Source organism: Musa acuminata, chromosome BXJ2-7, assembly GCF_036884655.1.
Source record: "Musa acuminata AAA Group cultivar baxijiao chromosome BXJ2-7, Cavendish_Baxijiao_AAA, whole genome shotgun sequence".
NCBI lineage: Eukaryota > Viridiplantae > Streptophyta > Magnoliopsida > Zingiberales > Musaceae > Musa > Musa acuminata.
This window is the reverse complement of record NC_088344.1, coordinates 7,184,011-7,211,739: the sequence shown is the minus strand read 5'-3', so window position 1 is coordinate 7,211,739 and position 27,729 is coordinate 7,184,011. Positions and strand designations below refer to the sequence as shown.

General features: G+C 38.7%; 4 protein-coding genes and 1 pseudogene across 5 annotated transcripts; 3 read left to right on the top strand and 2 right to left on the bottom strand.

Annotated features, from left to right (window-relative positions):
- Nucleotides 1-2,523: 2,523 nt before the first annotated feature.
- On the bottom strand, nucleotides 2,524-3,513 carry LOC135616306 (protodermal factor 1-like). Its single transcript, XM_065115504.1, has 3 exons — nucleotides 3,341-3,513; nucleotides 3,055-3,199; nucleotides 2,524-2,979 (listed from the first exon to the last, which is right to left on the bottom strand). Exons 1-3 carry the CDS (start codon nucleotides 3,465-3,467, stop codon nucleotides 2,661-2,663), a joined length of 591 nt encoding a protein of 196 aa, XP_064971576.1. The 5' UTR covers nucleotides 3,468-3,513; the 3' UTR covers nucleotides 2,524-2,660.
- Nucleotides 3,514-5,849: 2,336 nt separating this feature from the next.
- On the bottom strand, nucleotides 5,850-11,650 carry LOC135616926 (uncharacterized). 2 transcript variants are annotated; one of them, XM_065116668.1, is made up of 8 exons: nucleotides 11,506-11,650; nucleotides 8,865-9,023; nucleotides 8,718-8,787; nucleotides 8,521-8,636; nucleotides 8,183-8,298; nucleotides 7,174-7,287; nucleotides 7,011-7,091; nucleotides 5,850-6,162 (listed from the first exon to the last, which is right to left on the bottom strand). In XM_065116668.1, the coding sequence occupies exons 2-6, from the start codon at nucleotides 8,960-8,962 to the stop codon at nucleotides 7,283-7,285; spliced, it is 405 nt and encodes a 134-aa protein (XP_064972740.1). In that variant the 5' UTR covers nucleotides 8,963-9,023; nucleotides 11,506-11,650; the 3' UTR covers nucleotides 5,850-6,162; nucleotides 7,011-7,091; nucleotides 7,174-7,282. The 2 variants fall into 2 exon arrangements, with proteins under 2 accessions (XP_064972740.1, XP_064972741.1); XM_065116669.1 differs by having other exon boundaries at nucleotides 8,206-8,298.
- Nucleotides 11,651-11,748: 98 nt separating this feature from the next.
- On the top strand, nucleotides 11,749-21,585 carry LOC135616925 (uncharacterized). Its single transcript, XM_065116667.1, has 12 exons — nucleotides 11,749-12,128; nucleotides 12,435-12,664; nucleotides 13,318-13,414; nucleotides 13,954-14,015; nucleotides 15,035-15,091; nucleotides 15,465-15,524; nucleotides 17,411-17,467; nucleotides 17,574-17,616; nucleotides 18,485-18,562; nucleotides 18,785-19,118; nucleotides 19,198-19,348; nucleotides 21,056-21,585. Exons 2-12 carry the CDS (start codon nucleotides 12,491-12,493, stop codon nucleotides 21,143-21,145), a joined length of 1,203 nt encoding a protein of 400 aa, XP_064972739.1. The 5' UTR covers nucleotides 11,749-12,128; nucleotides 12,435-12,490; the 3' UTR covers nucleotides 21,146-21,585.
- LOC103991782 (peroxidase 4-like) lies at nucleotides 21,239-24,013 on the top strand (annotated as a pseudogene).
- Nucleotides 24,014-24,233: 220 nt separating this feature from the next.
- LOC135616924 (large ribosomal subunit protein uL5-like) lies at nucleotides 24,234-27,182 on the top strand. Its single transcript, XM_065116666.1, has 5 exons — nucleotides 24,234-24,386; nucleotides 24,485-24,592; nucleotides 24,719-24,761; nucleotides 24,850-25,045; nucleotides 26,836-27,182. The coding sequence occupies exons 1-5, from the start codon at nucleotides 24,384-24,386 to the stop codon at nucleotides 27,032-27,034; spliced, it is 549 nt and encodes a 182-aa protein (XP_064972738.1). The 5' UTR covers nucleotides 24,234-24,383; the 3' UTR covers nucleotides 27,035-27,182.
- The last annotated feature ends 547 nt before the right edge of the window (nucleotides 27,183-27,729 follow it).

Here is a 27,729-nt window from a genome sequence, read left to right as displayed (position 1 = left end):
ACAAGCAAGCATTAATGCCCATTCCTTCTTGTCTGGTCTGGGAGAAGGCATGGAAGTGACGCGATTAGCTTCGTCGAGTCCGAGAGCCAGCACTGCACATTGCATCTGCCTCCACCTACCGACGACAAGAAGACGGGGCATCAACTTCACCAAAACCTTTCGGTGTCTCAGGATCACCCTCGGGTGACCACAATAGCGTCTCGCAGCCATCCAAAACAAGTGCTTGGTCTCGTCCGGAGTCCCATTCATGCCGCGTTATTCTCCGACAAGAACGCCATGTGTGGGGTGCTGTTTCCATGTACTTCCCGCCCCGGCATTGGCTTTGCGAACCGCGTCCCCGGTCGCCTTTCCAGATATGCCTCGAGAGGCTGCGCATCCTTAACCACCAGGTCGGCAATGAGCTTCTTGCTTTCTAGTATACGATCGGTTCACATAAGCTTCTGGGTTTTGACGTTCGAGTTGACTGGCATGCATCTGAAGACGAACAATCTCATCTAAAGCAGCGTTGACAAGCAGTTGCAGGTTTATATGAGAATCTAACAGTTGGATATTTGTTGGTGATCGAAGGAGCACGAAAATCTATCAAGAATGCTTCAGGTGATTGGTAGTTGAAGAAGGTAATGGAGTATGACTAGAGGTTTCGAAGTGCTCCGTAAGTTTAGGATAAGCCATTACGTGTTTCTTGTTCTGGTGAACGACAACAACCTTGCCGTCTGAATCGGATTCTAGCAATAGCATACATCAAGCTTTTCCTTCCATTAAGAAAGCTCAGCATCTGTACCCACTCATGACTTCAATCCAGTCGATCGGGAAAGTGTAATTGCCAAAACCACAAGAGTTTGAGAACCTTGGAGACTAACAAGGATGGAGAACAACAAAAGAGAAGCAACCGAATGTATTATCACGACTGTGATCTCCTGTGCAAGCGGGCACTCAGTGCATCAAGCCAATCCAATGAAGAAACAAATGATCGAGAGCTACAGCAGTGTGAGGGAAGAAAGAAAGCATGCATGAAGCTGCGCTACAAAAATTCGCATGGAATACAAACACAAGAAGGGAAGGGTTCGACGAAGCTAATGGCCGACGCCGGGGCTGGGGACCGATGCCACCATCCTCCTGGTTTCGTTTTCGCTCGGAGAAGATGGTGGCGAGCTTGAACCATCAGCTGTCAAGGATCCAACCTTCTCCTCCTTCCGCGGGTCGAGCAGCTCCCGGGCTTGTAGAGGTGGTGCAAGGAGGAGAAAGAAGATGAGAACAAGTGCGATTGCCTTGCAAGATGAGGCCATTGAGAGAGGTAGGAACGGTGTGTGTGTGTTAGCTCAGGAAGGTTTCGCAGGGCTCCGAGTGGCATTATATTGTGACAAAGGTGGTGGGCTCGTCTTCCGCTCCCTTCTCTCTCTCTCTCTCTCTCTCTCTCTCTCTCTCTCTCTCTCCGCGTGCCCAAAGTCAAAAAAGGCCACTGGAGTCTTCCTCCATGGATTGTGGGAACCATTCTTCTCTCTACACGTTAATTCTCAGTTCAGCTTTACTTTGAGATAGAATCATATGCCACTGCAATAAAACAGATTGCTATAGCGTCTAGTCTCAAGAATCCGATCCAGAAGACAGAGAGGAAGAAAGAGAGAAAGAAAGAAAGAAAGAAAGAGGAGAGAACTCCTTTTGTCGACCTTGCAAAAACCGAAAGAACTGATTCAATTTGATATGGTTTGAGGCCCCAAACATCTTATTCTTGCCGACTGACTCTTTAGTTGGTGATCACCAGATTCCAATTCTTTTGTGGATAGAGTTCTCACACGCTATCTACATATGTTACAATCGATGAAACCTTTTAGAGGAGTTTTCGATGCGTATATTATCTAAAATCTAATCCAATCCAACTCACACGGGACTAATCGACTTAAGATTTCATTACTGTGCACCGTATACATGTGTGGGCATGTACGTACACAGTACGCAATCTTTGTTTGTGTCGCAGAGTTCTCATTCTCGGCGGGACAACGTGCGTCGCCTGCCGACCGGGATGTGCACCGCCGTCGTCTTGTCGGCGAGGGGACCCACCTACCCCTTTCCCCCACTCCTAAGCAACCAACGGCGTCATGTCCGCTCGTGTCCGGTGGCCCACTGTTCACTATCCTATCTATCGTAAAGTGGCATGGCGTGGGAGTCGACGCTTCCAATTTTGGTCGAGCTTCGAATAATGATTTTTATTAAAATATTTGATCCTAAAAAAACATAATCAATTTCAAAATTAATGTAATTTATTAATCAAAAATATTAAATCCAAAATTATAACTCTCACCCATAAATCAAAATTCTTGAGTTTACCCTTCTATAAATAAAACACTCATATAATCTTTAGATAGAAGAGATAAAAGAGCTAAAATTTCCAACATAATTGATGCGATAATTATTATAAGAGTTCTTAGTATGATCGGGAATTAGCGCATCGAGGAATGTTAGGAAGTTGACATCCGCACAAAGAACAGCCGATGGAAGAATGATGGATTTATTTCTGCCATGCATGAAAGATGCATGTTGAGGAACAGCCACAGCAACAGGAGATAATGATACAGGAACAACTACAGCACCGCACGCGCACGCATGTAACTACGTTTAATGCAGGCAGTCGAAGGCTCTGGAATCATGCATGCAATGGCCGGCTAGAACTTGCCCTCGTTGGCTTGCTTGAAGATATCAGCCTGGGCTTCGGCGGCGCCGTCGGAGGTGATGGCGCCGGCGAAGGAGAACTTCACCTGCTTGGTGGTGAAGGGGTACTTGCTGTCGGTCATCGAGTTCAGCAGCGCGGCGGTTCCCTCGCGGAAGAGAGCGCCGTAGCCGTCGGTCCGGGTGTTGGTCAGCGCGTCGTGCAGGGTGGGGTTGCTGCCGAAGATGGCGGCGCAGCCATGGCCGAAGAGATCGCCCACGGTGCCCAGGGACCCGATGACGGCGACGATGGCATCGGGGTGAGAGCCCCAGTATCTGAAGACAGACGAAAAGCGATGAGCGAAGTGGTGTTCACTCTAGAGCTTGTAGATGGCAGTTCACCGTGCTTACTTGCAGGTGCCATTGAAAAGAGGAGTGTGTGAGCCGGTGGGGGTGGATGGGGGCTTGACGACGGGAAAGGAGTGAGCACCGTCGGGCGTCGGAGTTCCATGGCCACCACCGGAGGGAGTCGGGCGATGTGGTGTCGTGTGTGAACCTGCACCACCAGCAAACCGTAAGGACGACGCCAAACCGAAGCTTGCATTGAACTCTACCGGTTAAGTTGCACTGCAATGACGCCTGCACACACTCGACACTGAAAACAAGGTGATGATGATATGAGACAGAGACAGAGTACGTGTTTGAGGATAGAAGTTCTTCTGCTCACTGAACTCCTGTAAGCTTCGGCTGATGACAGGAGTAACCACGGATCCAACTAAGAGAAGACAAAGCAAGGAATTCTGCGCTCTTTCCTGCCACTCCATGCACACCAACAGAAGGAAGAGACAGACTGACAGAGAGAGAGGTGGAACGGAGGAGAAAGAAGCAGCTGCTGCAACGAGCAGGAGTGAGCATGCACGTACATAAATACACAGACAAGGAGCAATTAGATCCACGGCAGAGCATTCACGAGCATAAATTTTGGTAGTTGGACGACATTAAATGATCTTTTGCCATACAGTCGAACAAAAGAAGAAAGAACACAAACACTATTACCAGCTGGCCACTACTGATTTCAATGTATCATCATGACATTGGATGTAATGATCTCAGTTGTTGATGTTCTCTTTTCTTGGATGTTTCTCTCTCAACATGAATTTATGTTAAGGCAACAGTTTCTTCTTATGTTCAAGCGTTAGGTTTTGCAGGTGTCTCTCCGGGCACTCTGCTGCAGTAACTCTCCGAGCAAGCATGAGCTGGAGCTCTGAAGCGTTCGCAGTGTACCAGAGACTGACAAGTCTCATTCTCTGCAGTAAATCCCAATAATAAATGTGTGCAGAGTGGTCTTCTCGTCTTCCTCCCGAGTTCTTCTTCATACGAATCGCGACAGGGAGGAGTAGGTGAGGCCTGACTCGTACCAAAGTGCCATGAAGAGGACAGACTAGATCTGCTTGACCTTAATTCAAAACCTAACAAGATTGATAGTTAGGAACAATATTATTTATGTTTGTGGAGGAATCCTAACAGGAGCAGTAGATCTTTGATTGATCCGTCGTGGTCTACAGGCTTTACTGCTTGCACATTCCATCACAGGATCCAGCTAACACTCGAGTGCGCTGCCATTGAAGAACTACGGAGAGTATGTGGGAGGAGAGGTTAAAGGGATGTATTAAAATTTACAAGGAGACCTATCTTGGAGGGAAATGTTACTACATGACCGGTGCAAGCAATTTAGTCTTGTTTCCCAACCCAAAAGGCTTCTCGCTAGAAAGACCCCATACCTCATGACATGACATGATGGAGATGCTCGTCACACTAATATAGTAAGGTCGGATAAGTTAGGCTAATTTCTAAATTAAAAAAAATTATATTAAAATTTATATAATTATGAAGATAAAATATTTAATCTTATTTATCTTAATACTATCAGTTTGATCAACACGTTAAACCTCTTTAACATCAAGATCTCTATACTTTTCAAAATTATATTAAAATCCTTATAATTATTAAAGTGAAACATCTAATCTCATTTACTCTAATATCATTAGTTTTACCGATGGAAGATATATCATGTGAAAGAGGATATATCATGTGACAGTAAATGCATGAATGATATCGTATCGCTCTACCTCACTTGTCTTATCTTCCTCCTCTCTCCTTGTCATTGGTGATGCAGATCTCTGACCTGCCTCATTTTTCTCCTCCGGTGCTGACTTAAATGTAGAGTAGCATTGGAGGAGGAAGAGTAGTGTGGCGTCGATCGTTTTGCCTCACCTCCCTCCTCTTCCTCCTTGGGTGCCGACGTAAATATCTCACCACTTTGTCTCCTATTCCTTGTTGTTGTTGATGTTTAGATCGACATTAGCAAGGTCAACTATCGAGTTATTATCGTCGACCATCATCACAACAGTAACTTATAGTGCCACTATCTGTTATCACTATTGAACTTACTTTTTTGTCCATCATTTTTGTATCATTCATACACGTGTTGTCACATGTTATATCTTCAATCAGTAAAACCGATGACATTAAGGTAAATGAGGATAAATATTTTATTTTATAACTATAGATACTTCAATATAATTTTTTTAAATTTAAGAATCAAGATAATAAGGAGGTCTAATTATAAGAGTAATATATAATTAGACTGATAAGTGATCACTATGCTTGTCACTTCATCCCCTCCAATTTGGATTACCATTCCCTTTCTTCTCATTTAAGTAAGAAAACGGAAATGTTGGGTGAAGATAGAGTCAGGATCTAAGAGTAGTACAAATTACGACCATTTACATGGAGACAATAAAGAAAGAGTCAAACAAGCACAATAATAGTTTTATTCTTCTTTATTGTCCTTTTTTTTAACGAAGGGTTTTTTTCATTCATCATTATTGTATTTATTATGAAGGAAAAGTTTCAAGTATTTATTATTGTAATTATTATTATTTATCATAGTATGTTAATGATTTCAAAAATTACCAGAGCATCCTGATTTTTCAGAAATTATCAGCGTGTTTTATTTTTCTAAAATTTCAAATTTATCCTAAATGTAAATAACTGAGAATTTGTTTCTAAGACAGTTACTATCTTTCAGAAAAAAAAAGAACAAAAAACTTCTCTGTTATTGAGTATTCAAAGTCTGTTATCGACTTACATAAATGAATATTCACATGGAATAGAAAAAATGAATGAGAAAACAAAAAAAAGGCTGACAAGAAAATCAGTGCAAGAAGTCTTTGATTCATATTTGCACCTCAAGCAAATAATAGACTGTTATTGATACATTTATAGAGCATGGCTTGACATACATTTGGAAGAAGCTAACATCTGCACAAGTAGGATTAGGATGCAAACAACTCTGCATATGTATAAATCTCAAACTGGCGCCGGGCTCCCTTCTGAGGCTTCTTTGCCTGTGACACCCTCCTTCAGATTCTTGAAGTACTCATCGTAATCCTTTTCAGGGGGAGGGTTTTCAGGGTCGACCACATAAGGCTCGTTGAACGGCACAGTACTTTTAACCTGCATACATATATAAACAAAAAAGAATACTTGCATAAGTACTCACAGAAAATGCAAAAAAAAAAAAAAAGCACTATCACGATGCATCATGCTTAAGAGAATGCAATCTTGTCGCACGATCGATTCTGTTAGCAGAACTTATTAACTTTTTGAGTCTGAACTAGACTCAAAATGCTTAATTTTAAGCCAATGGTAACAGACCGTCTAATCCTTTTAAGTAAATCAGGAGGCTATTACAAATTTCATCATTAATTTTCAGTAAAATTTACTCAACATGACACAACAGTATCTTTTCATCATCGATTATTTTCAATCGTAATTACAATTAGATCTTTAAAAATTCATACACCTTTACAAGGCGATAATGTTGAATGAAGTCATGTTCAAATTTTCTTCCAAAGCTAAAAGTACAGATAAATTTAGATTTTCATATGGGATTTAGGCCAATTAACTCAACAAAGCAAATATCCAACCATCTATGATCAAGGAGAATGAACGAGTGATAGAGGAATAGTAGTCCATTCATCTAATTTTGGCAGGCCATAGAATACACATATTCAAGCATGGCTTCAGCGAACCACTGATCATATACATTGTGAGGGAATAATAGATAAAACAGAGCAAGACATTGAAAAAAAAAGAGTCATAAATACTAATCTGATACAAGTTAAAAGTGTAGAACAATTTAGTCCTAGGCTAAAAGCAGGTTATTTACTAATTGGTTAATATGTATTTCCATCTATATCATGGGAGATTATTTTGTTCTTTCATTTTAGTCGATTTGAAAAGCTAATAACTTCTGATAAACAGATACTTGCAGAACATACGTCAACATGAACCTTTTTTACCTCGAAGGTCTTCCCGCATGCGTAAGGGCTACTCAGAGCCGCAACACAGATTCGTGCAACCTCCTCCCTTGAGATCTTACCCTGAAAGTCGCAGAAGGTAGACATGAATTTAAGATACACAAAGATATCACACAAGCTATATCTACCTAAATGACTTTAATACCGTTATATTGTCTCCTTGATCGAAAATGAGATCAGCTCCTGCAGGTTCTTCTGTTAGTGCACATGGTTGAACAATTGAATAAGGAATACCACTTTCACGTATCAAATCTTCACCCTGAAGTAAAAATACAGAATGAACAACTGTAGAAACTTAAAATTTAAATATTTTTGCTACCATTGCCACAATCAATTCAAGGTGATTGATTACCTATCATAACCGTGTATTTTTGCTTCCATATAAATTATATTTAGATCACCATTTGGGTATAACATACAATATAAAGTTACACATGATACATTAAAATTTGTCATGGGCAGTCTAGTTGATGATGTATAAATGGATGGTGTACAATGAATTCCAGGTACACTGGGAGGATGATGGATTGTACTTGATATGGTTTGAATTGTTTCCAACTATAAATACAACATGTTTTTTGCACTTAGATGCACATGTTGACATTCTTAATATGACACAGTATGACATTGACTTTGTAAAAATAGTAAATTTCGAAATTTCACAAAACCAAATTTATATATCAAAATCAACTTCAATCTCTATTTCAATTTTGATCTCTCCTAAGACATATCTACAACTTGTAGATATCAAAAACCGCACCTTAATGAGTCAGTCCCAAAAGGCCAAAACCACAAGAAAATATGAAAAACCAATGCGACCTATTCATACTTAAAAAATGACATTGTCGTGATAATTGCTCATGGACCAGAATTTGTTATATATATTTAACAGATTTGCAATAAATTAGAAATAACGCTTGTTTATTTTAAACAAAGCAGATTTCTCTGTGAATTTCTTGATCATAAACAATAATGCTTTAACTCTTTTGCCTTGTATATGATGAATAGACACTTCTGATTACAGAGTTACAATTGGATAGACATATACATGTATGTATGTGTATACATATATATGTACATGTACACATGTATACATATATACGCATGTATACATATACATACATGCAGATGGCAACTAAGTTCAGTGAAGTAACCTTCAGTGAGGATAAATCCTAACTCTTTGTTCAAGCGCACTGCAGGTGGTTGTTTGCTTAGATCCAGTCCGGGTCTGTCAGGTCGAGTAACTCCTGCAGAGCTCTCATGTACAAACCTGCATAATGAAGCCCTATCAGAGGTGTGATTCTTCCATATAAACAACTCAAAATGCAACTAGGCTACCCTCTGTGCCAGACAAACACAGATTAATTATGCATAATTATAATGCCTTCCCCATTTTGGTTTTAGGACTGGCTATGTTACACACTCCTGTCGAATCTGAACCTTCCACAATGAATCTTTAAACAGGATATTATTTCATAATGAAGAATGAAACCTGGGAGTGATAGGCTCATTAATGTATGCTCGTATGCTTGAAAATGGAAGCTGAAATGATCCTTCCACAAAAGTTGGGTTGAGTTTTCCATCATATTCGAACTTGCTGTACATAAGCTGAACAAGAATGTCTATTTGCATTACAAGAGACATCCAATTTTAACAAGAAAGAAAGGGAGAGAGAATTAAGAAACAAGCCTGAAGTGAAATTATATTGCTTGGATCGAAAGGTGCAGCATCAACCACAGTCCGAGCACGAAATATAGGCCTAAATGAAGAAAATGGTAGTTAGCTTAACTAGCAAATAATTGAGCCACAATGCATCCAAATGGAGGTAAAACATACTGTCTGCCACTGCTCTTTTGTAGTGTCAAAGCTTGCAGGATAACCGACCGTGTCCCAATCAGAACTAGTACGTAAAATGAGCTTGTAACGACGTCCATCACCTTTTACCCTCATTTCAATACCATCATATGCTGAAAGGTCTTCAGGTGTAGAAAAATTCTGGACACATAAAAACATTGAATCTTCAACTATGTAGTTCACATGGCATTAATTTAGCATAGTGACAAAAGAATCGAAACTAACTTAATCATTAAAGGCACTTATTTGACTATCAATTGCACAATTAAGAGCATCTACAAGAAATCTGAAAATAGATGTTAAAAGCATCTACAAGAAATCTTTAGTTGTCAGAAAGTATTAAATGTCTATAAGCCATTCAACCAAAGAATTTATTATGAGGTAAGAAGACAGATTTTTTATTGTTAAGACTGGTCCTGGGACTATTATTTTAGCATGATAAGGTATATATATTCTTACTGTGGCAGTTAGGGCATGGACTCCGAAAGCATTTGTTAGCAAACATTTTGGAGCCAGACCTAGAAGTGTTACAAGAGTAATTATATAGGAAAAATACAACTAGTTCCAAGATAGTGTGTTTTCGTCCTATTCAGTAGCATTAACGTGAATACAAGGCCAACACAATATTACAGTAGCAATCATATAATTATATTCCCTCTCAAGAAAACATCAAGCCCAGAAAGTTTTACAACAAATGGTCATTATTAAGTAGTATAAAAAATTTCACTCTAAATTGTTAACAGAAAATTATGATAACATGGAAAAAACAGAAAGAAGAAGTCCATCAAATTTAGAAACTTATTCATGCAGATAATTCACTTGGTTTGGTGGAACATGACAGTAAGTTTCAGCTTTCATTGCAAATAGGATTGCATATCAGTACATGGGTACTATTAAGTTAGTAAAGACTCAAATCTAAGCATCATGAATATGTCAATTATGCAAAGCAATTTTCCGTGCATAGTTTTAACAACACTTTGAAAAAGCAATATTATATGATGTTGTCCGGGAAAAAATAACATCATATAATATACCCACGCAATTTAGTTTGATTGGTGAATAATATCATCATATCAGTCAGAAACTAAACTAAAGAAATCATATAGCTCATCTTGGAGAATAATATCATCATATCAGTTAGACACTAAAGCAAAGATATAAGAGATTACTGTGTTTTACCAGCCAAATTAACATCAAATGAAGGATTTATGTTATGTAAGCCGATGGTATGCATATTCAAGTTTGAGTTAGATCTCAATTATTCTTAGAATAGACATCATTTCTCTGACTTGATAAATAAACATCACTATTGCACACCCTTAAACATACTCATACTCCACTACAAGGAAACCTAATAACTAATACCAGGCCTGGACCATACAGTAAGCCCGATGTAGTACTTTTTTATTTTTTAATTCTAAAAAATTAAAAACCAAAATACCTAATAGCATACCCCCCCAATACATCATGTGCACCTCTCTCTCTCTCTCTCTCTCTCTCTCTCGCTTTGTTGCTTGCACTATTCATTGTCGTTGTCACACCTTCCACATCCACACCTCCGGCTATCCAGCCACCTACTGACCCTATTGATCATTACTCCTCGCCCTCCGTCACAGCGGCCTCCTCTCCTCCTCTTGTGCCTCTCCTCCTTCGCTGCCTCCTTTTTTTCCTCCTCCTCCTCCTCTCCCCCCTTCCTCCCCTCACTTCTTCTTTGTACCATGATACTTCTGGCATACCATGTGCCAGTATACCAGATTGGATTTGGACATATTCCGGTCTGATCTTGTATTGGCTTGAATTCAATATCCAAAATTGAGTTCTTGTTCTGTACTTATTTTCCCTTTCCAAACTCATTTTTACTAAGAATAAGATTTAAAATCTCTTTAATTTTCAAATAGATATATTGCCAGTGGAAATCATGGCAATCTGGGAATGACTGTTTCAAAATTCAAGCTAAAATTGATTCCCTTTCGAATGCCATTGTGTTTGTTGTTCTGAATTCTACACAATGATTTGAAAACCAAGTATTTGTCCCTATAAAAGATTTTTCTTTGGGGCAAAGATATTAACTATTCAAAGTCAAATCATTTAAAAAAAAAAGTTGATTGAAATCTGTGAAGCTTACACACTCATTTAAACTGTAAAAGTTAAAATAAATGAGTGACTAAAATATATTAATGCTAATAAACTCACTTATTTTGCTTTCTTATTTCCTTTACTTTTCTGTCTATGTATATTTAGTCATCTAATACCCCATAAATTATAATCATGGGAGCTACCACAATGCCATTATTCCATCATCAGGGAAATCAGAAAAAAAAAATCAAAAAAATTATCCATTTGTACTGTTTAGGCATGGCATTAGTCATGGCTGACCTTCCTATAATTCAGTTTCCATATCCTTCTGCTTCACTCTCGCGTGCACATTGAGACGTGCTCGCGGTTATTCACTATAGTAAAGAGACATGCGAACAGCAGTTCACACAGCAAACAATCAAGTGTATTTACCAAAAATGCAGATAGATAAATAAGGGCGACCATGATGCCGATGAGGTGATTGCGAGCTAGTAAACGGAGCTCTCCTACCACTCGAACATCAGAAATCAAATGCCAAAACAGGTACCTGAGGACTGAGAAGAGCGGAAGCCGAAGACCGCAAGGAGAGACCGTAGCTGCACTCCATTCCTCGGCAGACCTTAGGGTCCACACTTTCGCCCGGCGCGAATGCCGAGTAATAGGTACGCCATATAAAGAGAGGGATTACGGACCACAAAACCGGGAACAGATTGCGGCGGTGTCCTATCCCTCTCTCCCGGCTTCATTAAAGCGCTCCCCATCAAGTCATCAATCACAAGCTTCAATCCGATCAAATCAGACGGCGTCAATGGGTTTCCCCACTTAAGATACCGCTTGCGAGCGGCACACCAAATCGCATCTCCTCCGGTAGCTGAAGAAAGAAGCCAATATTTCTCCTCTCCGCCCTGTCGTCGCGAATTCTCCTACCCCCACGGGTTCATTGCGCTGCCTCGTGATATCCTACGATCTTATCGCCCGGAAGCTCGGAACTCATCGGGGTTCGGTGTCGGTGGAGGAGATCCTCCGACCCTGGATGATCCTCCAGCTGTGGCCGTGGCTACATATATCCTCCTCCCGCAGCATCGACGCCCTGAAGATCCCCTCGCCGAGCATTAGCCGGATGGAGATTAGTGAATCTTGAGGCGTCCGCTACCTGTTCGACAAAATGCGGTAGAGGTGGATCGCAGGAAATAGGGATCTGCTCTTATTCAAAATCGACTTTAGCGGGCTTGTAATACGTAAATAAGTAAATCTCAATCCAACAATTCAAAGTTTTCCTTTTGATGTTAATATATGGACGAATTGAGTTCCAACAATGAACGAATCCAAATGGAGTGTCCATTTGGGGTCAATCTCAGGCAACCAGAATTCCCAAAATCGATCCAACCCAAAGGGTCGATCGGGTTAGTCAGGTCGGGTTCGGGTTCGCAGAATGGATCATTATTCCACCTAATTCGGTATGTCAGTCGTGTTCAGGTGTCATGCTATAATATGCATGGTTGTGCGGCCGTCGTAATTAGCATTGCCACGGAATGGCGGAGCCTCACTCGGGAGGCGAAAGCCGAGCTGCTTCGATCAATCCATCGACGCAAGAAATAGGCGGAACCCAGCAGATGAATCCGAGACGATTGAAGGGCCACAAGGCCGCCGCCACCTGCTGCGTCGCCTCCCGCCTCCGGCCCGGCGTCATCGCTTCTTCCGGCGAAGTACGCTCTCTGTTAGGGTTTTGCGGTCGCACTTCTTTAGCCGACGACGGGTAGAAATTCAAGAAACATGTTGGTTTACCTAATTGGCCACCCATTCTTCCCGCATCTGTCGATACATTTTGGCTTCTTCAGCATGGGTCGTTGCGATCCATGTTGGCACCTGTCTAGAGCAGTACGTTTATCCATGGCAACATTAGCCGTACGTTCATCCATTCCAACATGTGTCAGTGGAATCCCCTTGGTTCGTAGATGGTTTATGTATTTAGGGGTCGATTTTGATGGTAAAATAGGTGCATAAGAACTTATCCCATAGTAAACAGCCTTACCTTATAGAATTTACTCCAACTACTAAGAGGGATATTCTTATTCATGTCAAAATGCATAACAAATAGGATAACCCAGTTTACCAAAAAGGATGCACTAATTCTGTCTTTTATCCCCTTAGAGGCAAAAAGGTAAGTATTCTTTATTTCGGTTATGTTCTCAATTCAACCGGTAGAAGAATTACTTTGTGTGGAATAACTTGTTATCTTGAAATTTATTCTTGAACCAAACAAGCTCATAGTCTTAAATGCTTTAACTCAATATAATGAAGCCATGTTGTTCAATGAGCTTATGTTCCAATACATTACTCTTTCTTCTCTTGATAATAGGATGGTTGCATTTGCTTGTTTGATTTGCGTTGTAAAGATGTTCTCTTTACCATTGATGTGGGGGAGGAACCTGTCTCTTCTTTATGTTTCAAAACAGGTTAGTTGTTGTGCCTTCTTTTATACTGTTTTCAATTTACTTCATATTTCCAATAAGAAATAGGTCAGTCACCTGTCTCTTCTACTCAAGGTTTCCCTACGTATGCATCATGGGTCATGATCTTTGATTATCTTTTTCTCCAAGTACTTTTGCCAACATCAGATATTGAAATTATTGAATGCTTGGCCCTTGAGGCTGATGCATAATTGGATGGATTATTATTATATGAGCTCTTCTACTTTCAAAATGAAATATTCATACAAAAAGTTGGAGAGCAATGCTTGAAAGAAACCTTCTGAGTTCCTTTGCAGTTTTGTCCCCCTTCTTGAGGATAATATCTCATGCTATCCATTTGTACTTTGCTAGGCCTGTTTGGTTAGAAATTCAATGGTAGACTTAAAACATAGTTACCAGAATACTGGTTGCTTATGATGCATTAGATTCATGTTTGTGGGCAATGGTAACATACAGGTTAAAATTTGATCAAGGCTTTCAGCACATAGATTTGTTAACATATAGCATCATATATCTTTTTACAGGAAATGAAGATATTCTGTATGCCTCTTCGGGAACAAAAGTCTCGTGTTTTGACATCCAGATGGTGAGTCATTTTGTTTGGTAAGATTGCATATATTCTCCTGCACAACTTCGCGATGGTGTTTTTGACTTTTGAAACTAAAGTATATTGCGTAGCCCATGAAAGTTAGGCATATTGTAATACCCATTCCAGAGATATATTTGAAATTTTTGACATGCTGTCAGGCTCTATATGTTTTTTATAGGTACCTTTAGAAGGGTACCTGTGATAAATTCTACCTTTACATGAATATACCTGATATTCCAGCTTTCTAAGTGGTATGGTTCAAACTTTTGGAAGAGTAGAAATCAATATACACATATACGGAAACCCTTATTTAAAATTATGAATCATATAATGATATCCTTTTAATTAATGGTCACATTTAAAAGTAATATTACTTCCTGCACTATCTTGTGTACTTTGCTTTCTCTCCTTGTCGACCTGTTATGTTGTATAAAGCCTTTTCTTTTGAGATATTGTTCTTGTTACATAATGACACATCATAATTACCAAATTTTTTGTGCATAATTATCTAATTTTTCTTCTTTTCAAAATTGTGCTTTAAACTCAATTGCTGTATTATGTGTTGTCTTGGGAATGCTCATGCAGCTACATATTCATTTGCCTTGCACCATAGGATGCTTCATAAGAACTAAAACTTCAGTACATAAAACATGATTGTTTCTTCCCTATAGCCATTGTCTTCCAAGTCTTTTTCCATCAGAGTTCAGTTGGCTATATGTTCAGCTCTTTTGAACACAGTTATTTCTTTTTATTGTATACTAGATAATGACAATTTGGCTTCTGCATACTAGTGTGCTTGTCGGTCATTGTGATATGGTACTGTCGAACCATCTATGCAAGGTTTATGTGGCTTTGAAACCATTTATCATCATACTGAGGACACCAAAGATTGTAAGATTGTTTTAATGTCCATCTGGATGGGAGATTTAGAACTAATGTTGGTTGCTATAGGCTGATGTTACACGGACCACTTGCCTTGCATTTGCATTATGATACTTCAAATTTCCATCTCTCAGGCATCTTCTTGGAAGCCACTGGAAACCTACAGCTACAACAAGGATGAGATAAACCAGGTACTTTTCTAAAATGACATTCCATAAGTTATTTACATTATGCAACAGGAAATTGAATTTTATTGTAACCCGTTACTTTAGGATTCAGAATAATAAACTTTTAAATTAAAGCTTCTTTTCTCAAAGAAAAGATGTGTTCTTCCTTTTACAATAGGATTCGTTGTATTATTGGAAATTTTAAGTTATTTGCAGATTGTCACTCAATTTTTTGGTTATTTTCTTGAAATTATATGTGTTTGGTCTATTTTTTAGACATTCAGTGCGTAAATAAGTTCAGTCATGTTTTTCTATGGCCTCTCAAGATTCATGGTATGTTTATGCTCTTTTGCTGTAATTGGTCTTGAAATCTTTAAGTATAATTTTTTTCTTGCAGATTTCTTTCAGTACAAAGTCAAATTTCCTTGCTGCTGCAGATGATAGTGGTGAAGTTAAGGTACTTAAATTGTTACAGGAGACTCTATAAGATATCAAATTGCTTGTTTATGAACATCTTTTTTCATCACGACTTCTATTCATTTTTATTAACTGCAAGTGCTATAGATATCTCCATCTCTGATTTAATTAGAATATACATGGTTTTGCTTTCTGATGACTATACTTTTCATCTAAATATTGTTTATTTAATTGATCTATTAGAGTAGGTATCTTTTTGCATCAGTGGCTGAAATGGCCACTTGAAATTGGAATGTTTCTGATCTCCTCTTCATCATCTTTTCTTTCCTGTGTTTTGAGAATTGGCCTATCGGGATTGGGATAAACTGGAGCAGTATCAAGACTGCCTAAAACATTTAGGATCGACCAATTTGGAAATTGTTGGGAAGGAAGAAATAACAGAATTGGAGATTTGGAGAAATTGGAAGAGAAGAAAGGAAACTTAGTTGGGATGACTCTAATGGTTACTCTTTTAGCTGGTGGACCACTATTGCTTTTAGTTCTTCTTACAGTAATAACAATTTATGACTAAGGTATTATCCAGTGTTTGCATGATCTTGATGAGATACTAAAACATAATAGGAGCAATATGTTAAATTTGAATTGTCAGTTGGGATCTTAAGGCTGAAATGGGAGCATTACCAGTCCAAATTGCTTAGGAAGTATTAGTAGGTTGAGGAGGAAAGATATGGTCAGAGCAAGGCACTAGACATGACTTGCTCTTGAGCGTACACATCAGAACTAAATGTTTAAGGTTAAAATATAGATTATGAACAAAGGTGCTTGTGCATGTGAATATAGTTCGGTGAGTGCTACATGAAATCAAATTTTCTTATAAAAATTTGATGGATTAACTTCTTCAAATTATAATCTTACAGAAAAAGCAAAAGCTTGGCTATTAGATGCAGTGTGAAATGGTTGATAGACATTGAGAGAGGAGAGCAAAACCAAAAGAGGATGCTTTAAGGTGTGGATCCTTAGCCATGTTACTTTGCATTGGTCTTGACTTGAATACCAAAATAGTTGTGGAGGACTTTGCGCACATTATTACTTTTGTCCTAAAGTCCATTTTTTGGTGAATCAGAAAAGTTATTGTGCTGGAAAACACGGACACTCATAGTTAACTTAATTCCCTGGGATATATGCTGGCAATCTATTTTGATTTTTCTGGCTTCTTGCTTTTTCAATTGAATCTTCATTTTGCTTTGTAGAGTATTTATCTAATTTTTCCCGGGACCTCAAAATTTGAGATCTGAATCTCCAACCTTAAACTGGAACATTTTTGGATCTTTTAGCTGCTGCAGCTTTCAATTTGCACGATTTTTATGTTCTTAAAATTTTGGTTTAAAAAAGACTTCTGAGCACCTGATAGCCTCAAGTATCTTATAGATTGGTGCCAAGACTAAATAGAAGATAGGAAAGAATAATGAATATTTTGCTAGAGATTGTTCAAAAATTGGAGAAAAAATGTCACAGCTCCTAATTGCCAAAGCTGAACACCAGCCTGAATGGCCGCATCAGTCTGACAAAAAAGGTAACATGTCATCTTTCAATTAACTTGATTTACTGCAGTGTCTTTACAATTCTGCAGGATGATTAGATTTGACTTCAGACATGGGCATGATCTAATTTACCATAGCTACATTGTCATCTTGCTAGGAGTTGCTATTGTTATACTACTTGTATTTGTTTCTTTTCACTTCTAAAATCTTGGATTTCTTGGTTTTCCATTTGATCATGTTTTAGTCAAGTGCCATCATGAGTTTTTGTTTTCCCAGTTGCAGAAACTTAATGCTGCGTTTCCTTTTTTTTTGTTTTCTAGATTCAAAGGGATCAAGCATGTGCTACTTTGCAAGTTACCATGTTTTATAATTTTCTCTATTTCAGATCATTGACAGTTGCCAGCAAAGCCTGTACAGAACATTGAGAATGGTTCATACTAGTGTATCCTTGTTGATGTATTGCTGAATCTTTTGTATGATTGACATCTAAAATACTTCTGGAATTCTTATGCCAATCAAAGTTGTGATTCCCCTTAGCTTTCTAACAGATTTGCAGTTGTGTACAATTTGTTCCTTGGAAGCCCTGGACAGGTATTAATGAGTTAGTAAAAATTAGTCAAAATGCAAAATTACTGTTTCTAATTTGTTTCGACATCTCAGTATCTGTATTTACTGTTTCCAAAGTCTTTGTAGAGATGGAACAGCTAAATCCATAAGAGTAACTGGCATACTTCCATTTTCTGATACAGTAACAGGCATATTTATTGCTATAGTCTCTCATGAATTTCATGGAGCTAGTTGTTCCATTTTTTTAATCAGTATTATCTATCTCAAAAGTCTGTTCTTTTTTCAGGGGCAGCCATATACAACATTATCATCTCAATTCATGCTATGTATTTTCACAAGGTTTTTGGTTCTTTGCATGCAACAGCGACTTAAAATGAAACCTTATTATTATTCATGAACAATTATTGACTAAATTTCGAAAGTATTTGATTTTTGTTTGCATTGTAATTGAAGGTTTGAAGTCTGAACATTGGCAAGAGCTAGTCTTATATCAGTTCTTATCTTAAGTCAAAATTGAAAATTCTGAACATACCATGCTCCTAGTACATCTTTAAGATTCACGAGAGAAGTAAATAACTGTGTGTGAACATTCAGTTTCTTATTAACCTTTATTTGCTGTGTTACAACTAAAATGATGGTCATGCTTGTGCATGCTACTGATGAATTGCTCCAATTAATATAGTAATTTCATGTGTATATTTAGTGCTTCAATTAATTTAGTAATGCTTCAAATGATTTACCATTCATTGTGCAAATTTTGTATGTTAACCTTCCCAGAATAGGCCTTCAGAAAATCGTGGCCTACACCTATTGATGCTTTTTTTTTTTCAGCTTAGGGCGTAGGCTGATGATAGCTATTTTCTTGCAGTAATTGACTTGATGTATTTGGCAGCTATTACAGGTGGTCTGGACTTAAAGCTTGCAATTTGGGATTTCTCAAAAGGGAGGCCACATAATGTCATTGATTACGGTAAAAGAAAAGAATTGACTTTTGGTATTATGAGTCCATGGGTGATGTCAAACAAATTGTTATTAAGTTTAGAGTTATTATAGGCTGAATATATAATGATTTCTGAAAATTCCGAACTTATATCTGCCGCAAATCAAGGGTTTTAAGTTTCTAAATTTCATTTTCTAATCAACTATTATGATGCCAGATATCCTGAAGGCATATTTTTTTTTTTCACTGCAGGAATGGCTGAACCTGACAGCAATATCACAAATGGGAATGCAGGACAATGTTTCAATCCTGCATTTGTTCATTCGATAGCAGTACCTGAAGTAGATATGTTACCGGGTCTGAACAAGGTATGTGCTGCTGCAAGGGGTGATGGTGTAATTGATGTGATTGATTTGGAAGTTGAACTAGCTAACACGAAGTCAAAAAGCTCATCTATAGCCAAGGGTTCTCAACCAAGATCTAGAAAAGCTGATGCTCAATCTGCAAAGACAATGGGTCAAGTTCTAAGAAAGCGCACACGACTGGATTATAGTTTGGGAGGGCATACTGCTGGTGTATCCTGTGTGTGAGTACTTCAAGTCTCATTTGTAATGATGATGTTCGCCACTATAAATTTATAACAATTAAACTCTTGACTATTACAGGTCCTTTTCCTTGTTCGGGGAGCGTGGAAAGTTTCTAATTTCAGGTGGAAATGATGCATCAGTGAAGTTGTGGGATTGGTCTAAATGTTCCTATCCTGAACAAGCAAGCTGCAGCACTCATTTAAGTTTGACTGTTAACATGAACAGAAAGGTAAAGCATCTGCATCATACCTGTAAGTCTTGTTAGTTATTGGTTGAACATGTATGAATATTTTTATTTTATCATTCATTAAGGCATGTTGCATGTAATTCTTTTTTTCATTATTATATTGGCAATCTCAATCTTTTACCACAATGGATGATATAAATGTGTCATATTGTCTATAATTTGAGGTGGTTTGGTAGACAGATACAACTCAATACCGAGGGACTGAGTACTTTTCTGTTTGACTCATTTTAGAAGAAAGTTTTGACCAAAAGACAGTTCTAGCCATGGGACATTTATTTGTTATATATGATCTTTGTTATGATTTTTTTTTAAATTTCAATCTGTAACATAAAACAATTATGCTCAGGCATATTCGACCTTACTTAGCTAAAGCTTCAAATAAAGGAAAGCTTTGTTGCTCTTCTGATTAAAGGGGCAAATGATTTGTCAACACTTAATTAAAACTGGCTTTACATGACCTTTCCATTTCCAGGATGAGTTAAATATTATGTGCTGTCATTTAGTTCATTGATCTACAGAATCTTTCTGAACTTTCTGGCAATGATTTGCCCCACTTAGCAGTGAAGTTACAGACAGCCATGGTACAGTTTTAATATTGATGCAAAGCTGTCGTACACCATATTCGCTAGCTAACCCATGATCTTCCAAAGTCCAAATCAGAGATTGGGAGTAAGGTTGATCTCAGAATTTCCTGTAGCTTCTTTTTCTCTCTGTATCCTGTTCATGGTGATCAGAGCATTCCTCGATCGAGGATGTAGTAGGAAAAAGAACTTCCTAGACAAGCAAACTTTTAAATACTGTGAACAAAGCTTAATCCACTTTGACTCTTTGAAGTAATTACATTTATCTGCCCCCTTCTAGAGATCTTTCTTATAACAGGAATTTTAATGCATGTGCACTATAAATCTATCAGGCTAACACCTTCTACAATATAGGACATAATAACTTGAAATTATCAATATGCTTATTTGATGAATGTCCCAGGAAGCTGTAGCATTTGACACTCACACTTTGTTATTTAAGAAATTGTTAAGAAGAGTTTTGTCGGTTGAGGACATTTATCTTTATTAGGATTTTTTCGATCATTTGGCGGACTAATTGTTGCAATAAGTTGATCTACCCTCCATATTTATCGTTGTTAAGTTCCCACTGATAAGACTTATCATTTTATCAGATGCATAATTGTTTTTCTATACGCTACAAAAGTATTTGCAAATAGGCCTAGGAGGTCGATGGGAGTTCACTGAATGCACCTGTATGTCATGTTCAGTAATTGAAGCTACGTACATTTAAGATTTTGTTTGTTGGAACCTCTTCACATGGAACCTTCTTTAGCTGTTGTGACTTCTAAGCCTCCAAATACTGAAGAGCATAGCTTTTCATATCTCGAAACACTTGGCCAGTATAAGTTTGAATAACTTTTGAGAATTCTCCAATCCATGAGCATCTATTTTCCAATTTTGTATTACCTGTAAGACTATCATTGATTTTCCAACATGCGAAGACGGTTGTTCTAGTGGTCTCAGAGCAGGCTTTGTCAGCATATGGTACTTTTTCTATAATTTTAACTGTATATCCTGTTCGGTGTTGACAAGAAGTCTACATATTTAATAATATCATTTATAATGTTTATCGGAGCTCTTAATTGATGTTGTATTTTCTACATGAAGTAGTAACTTGTCGTGGCAGGTCAATTGGCTGTGTACTACTCCGACTGACTCAGAAAACCTTGTTGTGTGTGACACATCAAAAATACTGAAAATTTACACAGTTGCATAGAAAAAACTGGCTAAATGGATGGAAGTCAGTTATGGAAGAGTTGAAGCTAGATACAAGATTTTGAAACTGAGCTTTTGAAGGACCCATCAGGTGATGCATATAGTCATAGAAACTTGTAGCTGCACCACCGCACTGCTCATCTCTGCTAACACGGGTGTCGTCAAAGGTGTAGGCTCATTCAATGGGTGGCTGGTAAGGCTGTAGATTTCTTTAATATGCAGATTAAGTGAGACATCACTCATGTTATGGTAGAAGTCATGCCGAAACCATTCATATTTTGCTTAAAAATATTTGGGAGTTTACTGAATACATTTCCTTACCATCAAGTTTAGCTTTCATACATGGATGAAATTATTGAAGTAGTCTTTTGATAATGAAAACATACTGTATATTGTTTGCAAGATACTAAGAGCAACCAAATCATTTGAATGGTTTCCATATATTGTCTCCCTCTGCTTTCCTCATTGTTGTATTATTTGATTGCATATGCCATCGCCCTAATCAGCTAAGATACAGTTCAGATTGATATTGCCACACATCTTTCTCTGCAGCTGTAGTTATTTTTCTTTGTCCAATAATGCATTTGATGTCGAAAGATTATGGTCATATGTTCAAATATATACATTTGAAGTTTCATTAAATAGAGACCTGAAACTCCACTGGTCATTAAGGTTGGATAAAGCAATCTGTTTAGTCCTGTCCATCCAAGTCCGTGAATGATGGTTTTGTCTTGCCTGCTCATAGCCTCCTCCAGGTTAGCATGCTGTTCTTGTTCTCTTTTGCTGAACACAATAGTCAAGCGGAGCCTCTGGCACAGTGATTTGATATAACAGTCAACCAGCCGCCTATTAATGAATTCATCAGATACTCTACGAGGATCATCGCAGGTATCAGGCCATATCAAGTCTCTCTTCTCGTGCGGTCATGGAGTGTAGACTTGCTCGACCATTGCCTCCTCGAGACCCTGCCTCACGCTTTGTTTGGGATTGGATGATCGGAGCATCCATTCTTCTTCCATAATTTCTTCGTTGTGTGGCAATTTTCTTTAGATTATATTAGAATCCGTAATCCTTTATCACTCTCATACGTACTAATTGTATATTATCCTATATTATCCTTAGTAGTTAAATATCTTCAGCATCTCTCTTGATCTTTATATTTTAAAAAATTATATTGACATTTTTATAATTATAAAATTGAATATCTAGATTCATTTATCTTAAAATCGTTGGTTTTATAAATAAAAATATAAAAATAAAAGATAAAAAAAAAATTAATGTTTCAATTAATGGTGGTGGATCGTGATGATGTTGGGATCGCAAGTGGTCGTTGTAGATGAGAAGAGTAATGATGAGAGGTGATATTTATATCGATACTGACATAGTTACTAAGTAGTACCACTCTGCATTTGCGTCAGTATTAATGTAAATGTTGAGTGATTCTTTCGTCGCTCGATAACTGTTATCGATGTCAACATAGATGTAAAGCAGCGAAATGGCTACTCAATAACTATATTCATGTCGATATAGTTACAGAGCGATCTGTATCTTTTATCGTCGCTCTTTTCATTTATAACAGTCACTTGTGACCCCTAACGGTATTGACGTTGGTCGTCACCAATTAAAATATTAATTTTTTTATTTTTATATTTTTCGTGATAAAACTAATAATGTTATGATAAATAGATTATATATATATATTTTTTTTTTCATAATTATATGGATGTTAATATAATTTTTTAAAATATAAATATTGAAATGCTATAAATAGTTAACTAGAGTAATGAGCTCCTCTCCTTCCATCGTGTTATGCCTTCGGTGCCGTCCAGTCCTCCGTACTGCATCCCAAATTGTGTCCTCAAGTTTGACCTTGAGCTGCAGTTTGACCTTGTTTTGTTCATAAGGTGCTGAAGAGAGCTCGATTAATTCCGTGTCTTCTCAAGGGTTGCGTTGCATCGGTGCTAACGGATGACACGGCGACCTTCTTCGGGGAGAAGACCGCAATTCCAAATGCCAACTCGCTCCGTGGCTTCGACGTGGTCAACGACATCAAGTCCGAAGTGGAGAAGGTATGCCCCGGCACGGTCTCCTGTGCCGACGTCCTCGCGCTCGCCGCGCGTGATGGTGTGGATCTGGTAAGTGTGCGCCTGAGACTTCTCTCACCCGGCCATTAGTCCTCCTCAGACCTTGGCGCCTGCCATGGGCTTCCACTTCACGTCGGTGAGCCGTCACCGGAGTCGCTGCTTCTTGGTTTACATTGACGGAGCTGTAGTTTTCTTGCAGCTCGGTGGCCCATCATGGTCCGTGCCGCTGGGACGCAAGGACGCCACCACCGCCAGCAAGGACGCGTCTGAGATAGACCTCCCGGCCCCCGACTCCAGCCTCGCCGAGCTCATCTCCGCCTTATCCGCGAAGGGCTTGAGCGCTCGCGACCTGACCGCGCTCTCCGGCGCGCACATCATCGGCCAGACGCGATGCCTCAACTTCCGCTACCACGTCTACAACGATACCAACATCGACGCCGGCTTCGCGACGCTGCGCTGGTAGAACTGCACCGCGTCCGGTAGCAACGACAGCCTCGCTCCGCTAGACCTCCAGACCCCGACCGCATTCGACAACGTCTACTACCGGAACCTCCTCGCCTTGCAGGGCTTCCTCCATTCGGACGCAGGACTCACTGGTGCAGCAGTGCACCACCGATGGCTCCGCGCCATGGCGAAGATGGGAAGCATCAGCCCCCTTACGGGAGCCGACGCGGAGATCAGGTTGAGTTGCAGGAAGGTGAACTGATACGCCACGAGGATAAGTAGAGTAATCCAAGCTTCAATGCGCCACTATATCGTCGTCATGAGATGACAGTGAACGTTCCGACTTGGCAGGTATTTAATTGGTCGAAATATTTAGACTTCTTTCTCCATGAAATCTCATGTAATTGAAATGATACCAAACTAATTAATGAATAAAGCTTATTAATTAAACGTAGATCACCATGAAATCCCATGTAAAAGAGATTCTTAATCCTAACTATTCAAACTCATTTTGGGTTGGCCTAATAAGGCCCATTAGTCTACTGAAGGGCTTCGTTGGTGGCATTTCCGTCATTTCGAGCTCTCGCCTACATCAAACAAAAGCCGCTCGCGCTCCGCTATTTAGGGTTTCTCGTTCCTGCCGATCTCTCCGCCGCGCGAGCTGCTGCGACTCCGACGCCGCCTCTCCACTCGGCCGATCTCCCTGTAGCAATGGTTTTCCGTTCTCTCTCTATTTCTCTGTCTCTTCTTCTGTGTGCTACTCTCTCCTTCTTTCTCGCCTCTGATGGAATTATTCTTCTCCTCCGGCACAGGCTTCCGAGAAGAAGCTGTCGAACCCGATGAGAGAGATCAAGGTCCAGAAGCTCGTACTCAACATCTCCGTCGGCGAGAGCGGTGATCGCCTCACTAGGGCCGCTAAGGTACTTTCTCTATGTATTGCAGATTATGGGGGTTGGATCTGTGTGTATTAGTCCTTACGGGTATCTTATTCCTTAGAATGGCGATTGGTTGTTTTGTTATATATCCTGTTTCCCCTTGCGGTGCAGGTTTTGGAGCAGTTGAGTGGGCAGACACCTGTTTTCTCAAAGGGTACATTTTGTTGTTTCGTGAAATGAATGTATAGTTCCAAGATTCTTCTTCTCTTGGCCTTTCTTTTATTGCCCATATAACTCTGCAGCTAGGTACACTGTCCGGTCGTTTGGGATCAGGCGTAATGAGAAGATTGCGTGCTATGTCACAGTCAGAGGTGACAAGGCAATGCAACTTCTGGAAAGTGGATTGAAGGTGAAGGAATATGAGCTGCTGAGGAGAAACTTCAGTGATACTGGCTGCTTTGGGTTTGGCATACAAGAGCATATTGATCTTGGAATTAAGTAAGCGAAAGTTTTGTTTTTATTTATTTTGTTCATTTTTTTCTTCGAAAACCACAAATATAGAGTACAAAGATATGAATATCTGTGCCTGAATTCATGTTTATGTTATGTTTTATTGCAGTCATCAATCACATCTGTTAATTAAAATGACAATTACATTTTTTTGTTTTAACTAAACCTCTAAATGGTTCATCTTACCAGTGGGGATACAATTATGATGCGGGGATATGTGATTGGTGTACTTTTGTCTCTGGAAAGTTTTGTATACGAAGTCTAGTTACAGCTTTTTAGTTTCTAGTGACAGTTTATATGTTGCAAATTGACACTTCAGACTGGAGGTATCATACTTCATGGTAAACTATTGCACTTCTTGTCCTGTGAACTTAGTGAAATTGAATATAGATCACAAGATGTCTTTGTTTTTTAACCCTTACACTTTTATTGCATCTGTCAGTGTTTTAGTGTGTTCCATATTAGGTGGCACAAATGACAATTATTATTCTGATCATGATCCACGTCAATACACATAGGCTGCTAATGTATTCTGTAAGTGGAAAAAATATATGACCCTTTGGGTAAATTTGGAAACAAGGAAAAGGTAATTACATTGTAAAGCATAATCAATGTATAATTAGTATTTTAGATCATGGCGAAAAATATGTTAAGCTTTGGGTTGTAACTTACAGTATGGTACTACCCTTTACATTTGTCCTACAGAGATAATGTGTTGTTCATAAAGCAAGTCTGGTAGGCCTTGTACGAGTAGCAAACACTTAATACAGTCCAAAGGGAGAAAGGAACTTCTGGATGAATTGGAAGCAGTAAATAAGATTTTCTTTCTTTCTGGAGTCAGTAAATATGTCCATCCATGAGAAGATGACACTGATATGATAAGTGGCATGAGCTGGCAAGAATGATTTTTGATGGCTATGACAAGTATCATTTGACAGGCTGATTATCAGGAAAGAACAACAATTTTATGATTGAGGGAAAATGTAGTTGCTGTGGTATTGAAATAGACATTCAGAATGTTTCATTCAGTCAAAACTTGTAGCATATCCAAAAGAAATCATGTGGTTGAGGGACTATACAGGCCATCACGTGTGTATCACAGGTGTCAACAAGATTCTATTTTATTAAGATAAGCTGGAGATGTTACTGAAATGGTTTGTTTTCCTTCTTTGACAGTTGCTAGGTAGGTCATATGGAGGGGAGTTTTTGCTCGGTAATGGACTCCAATATCTGGTGTAGGTGGAGATTACAGTTTTAGAGAAGTGATACTGCTGCAAAAGTATGGTTGGCCATGATTTCATGTAACATGGCATCTTTGTTTGGGTTGATTATATTAAACAGTTTACATTTACCTTTCTCTTCTGAATTAGAGCTTTCTTGGTGAACAAAAGAATAAAGTTGACTGACTCTGATGCAGTCTTTAATTTGAGAAAACTGGTTGGGTTTAAAACCCTGCTAGCTCTTCTTGTCATTTACTTCCCAAGTTGGATCTACTATTTTGGGGTTGATAGCACATAAATCAAATTTTAATTGGCACATAAATCAAATTTTAATTTCCACAAAAATTCATGAAAACTTATTTTGTGAAACTTGGTATTTGATCGAGTCCTTGAATAGAATTCTTGTTTGCACCATGGCATACATATTTCAAAGTAGTAATAGGATTAGCATGGTCTTAAAATTTGTTAGAAGGTTGATTATTAGCTTATTTGTCATTCCTCGTGTTTTATAACGTCTCCTTTGTTTCAATTACTGAATGTTTCATGTCAATTTCACAGGTATGATCCATCGACGGGTATCTATGGCATGGATTTCTATGTTGTCCTAGAGCGTGCTGGATATCGAGTGAGCCGTCGCCGCCGATGCAAGTCCCGTGTTGGCATTCAGCACAGAGTGACCAAGGAGGATTCAATGAAGTGGTTCCAGGTGAAATACGAGGGTGTCATCCTTAACAAGGCTCAGGGAACCACATCATAGGTTCTGGTATGACTGAACTTTGGAACTTCTTTTGCAGTCGGATCAGCTCCCATCAGTGTTTTTTTTCTTCATCAGAGTAGTTCTTTAAGAAAACTGTTCTATTTTTCCAATTTTGTGATTCTAGTAGTAAAGATTGTTATTTTTCTGCCGTCGTGATTTTTGTGGACATTGAATATCAGCAGCTTTGTTAATAGTCCACAGCTTAACCTACAAGAAATTTTAAGAGGTATATTCTATGGAAGTCATATTTATGATGTGCTTAGCATGCCGTTAATCTCTCGAATCCATTCGATTTCTAAAAAGGATTACTAATCCTTAACTTTTCAAGGAATCCTTCATCGGTGATTGTGAATGATTGACTTTTTTAATCCTTTAGATCTTGGTTCCGTAATAGCAAGTCAGAAAGATTGAGAAATAAAACCATCTGATTTGATTCGTTTGGTTCTCAATAGCAGCCATGTAGGGTTTACCTTTTTTTCTTGAAATGCATACACATAGCATCCATCATATGCCAAATTTTATGAATTTTAGAAACTCATGTCCATCAATTTTGCAATGTGCAATATTCCTGTTTTGGACCTGAACATAATAAAATCACTTTTCTTAGAAGACCATATAGGAGACTATCCTCCACAAACGAATCTTCCATGGATAAGCATCAAACTGCGTGCAGCAATTAGCTGTCGTAGTCGACT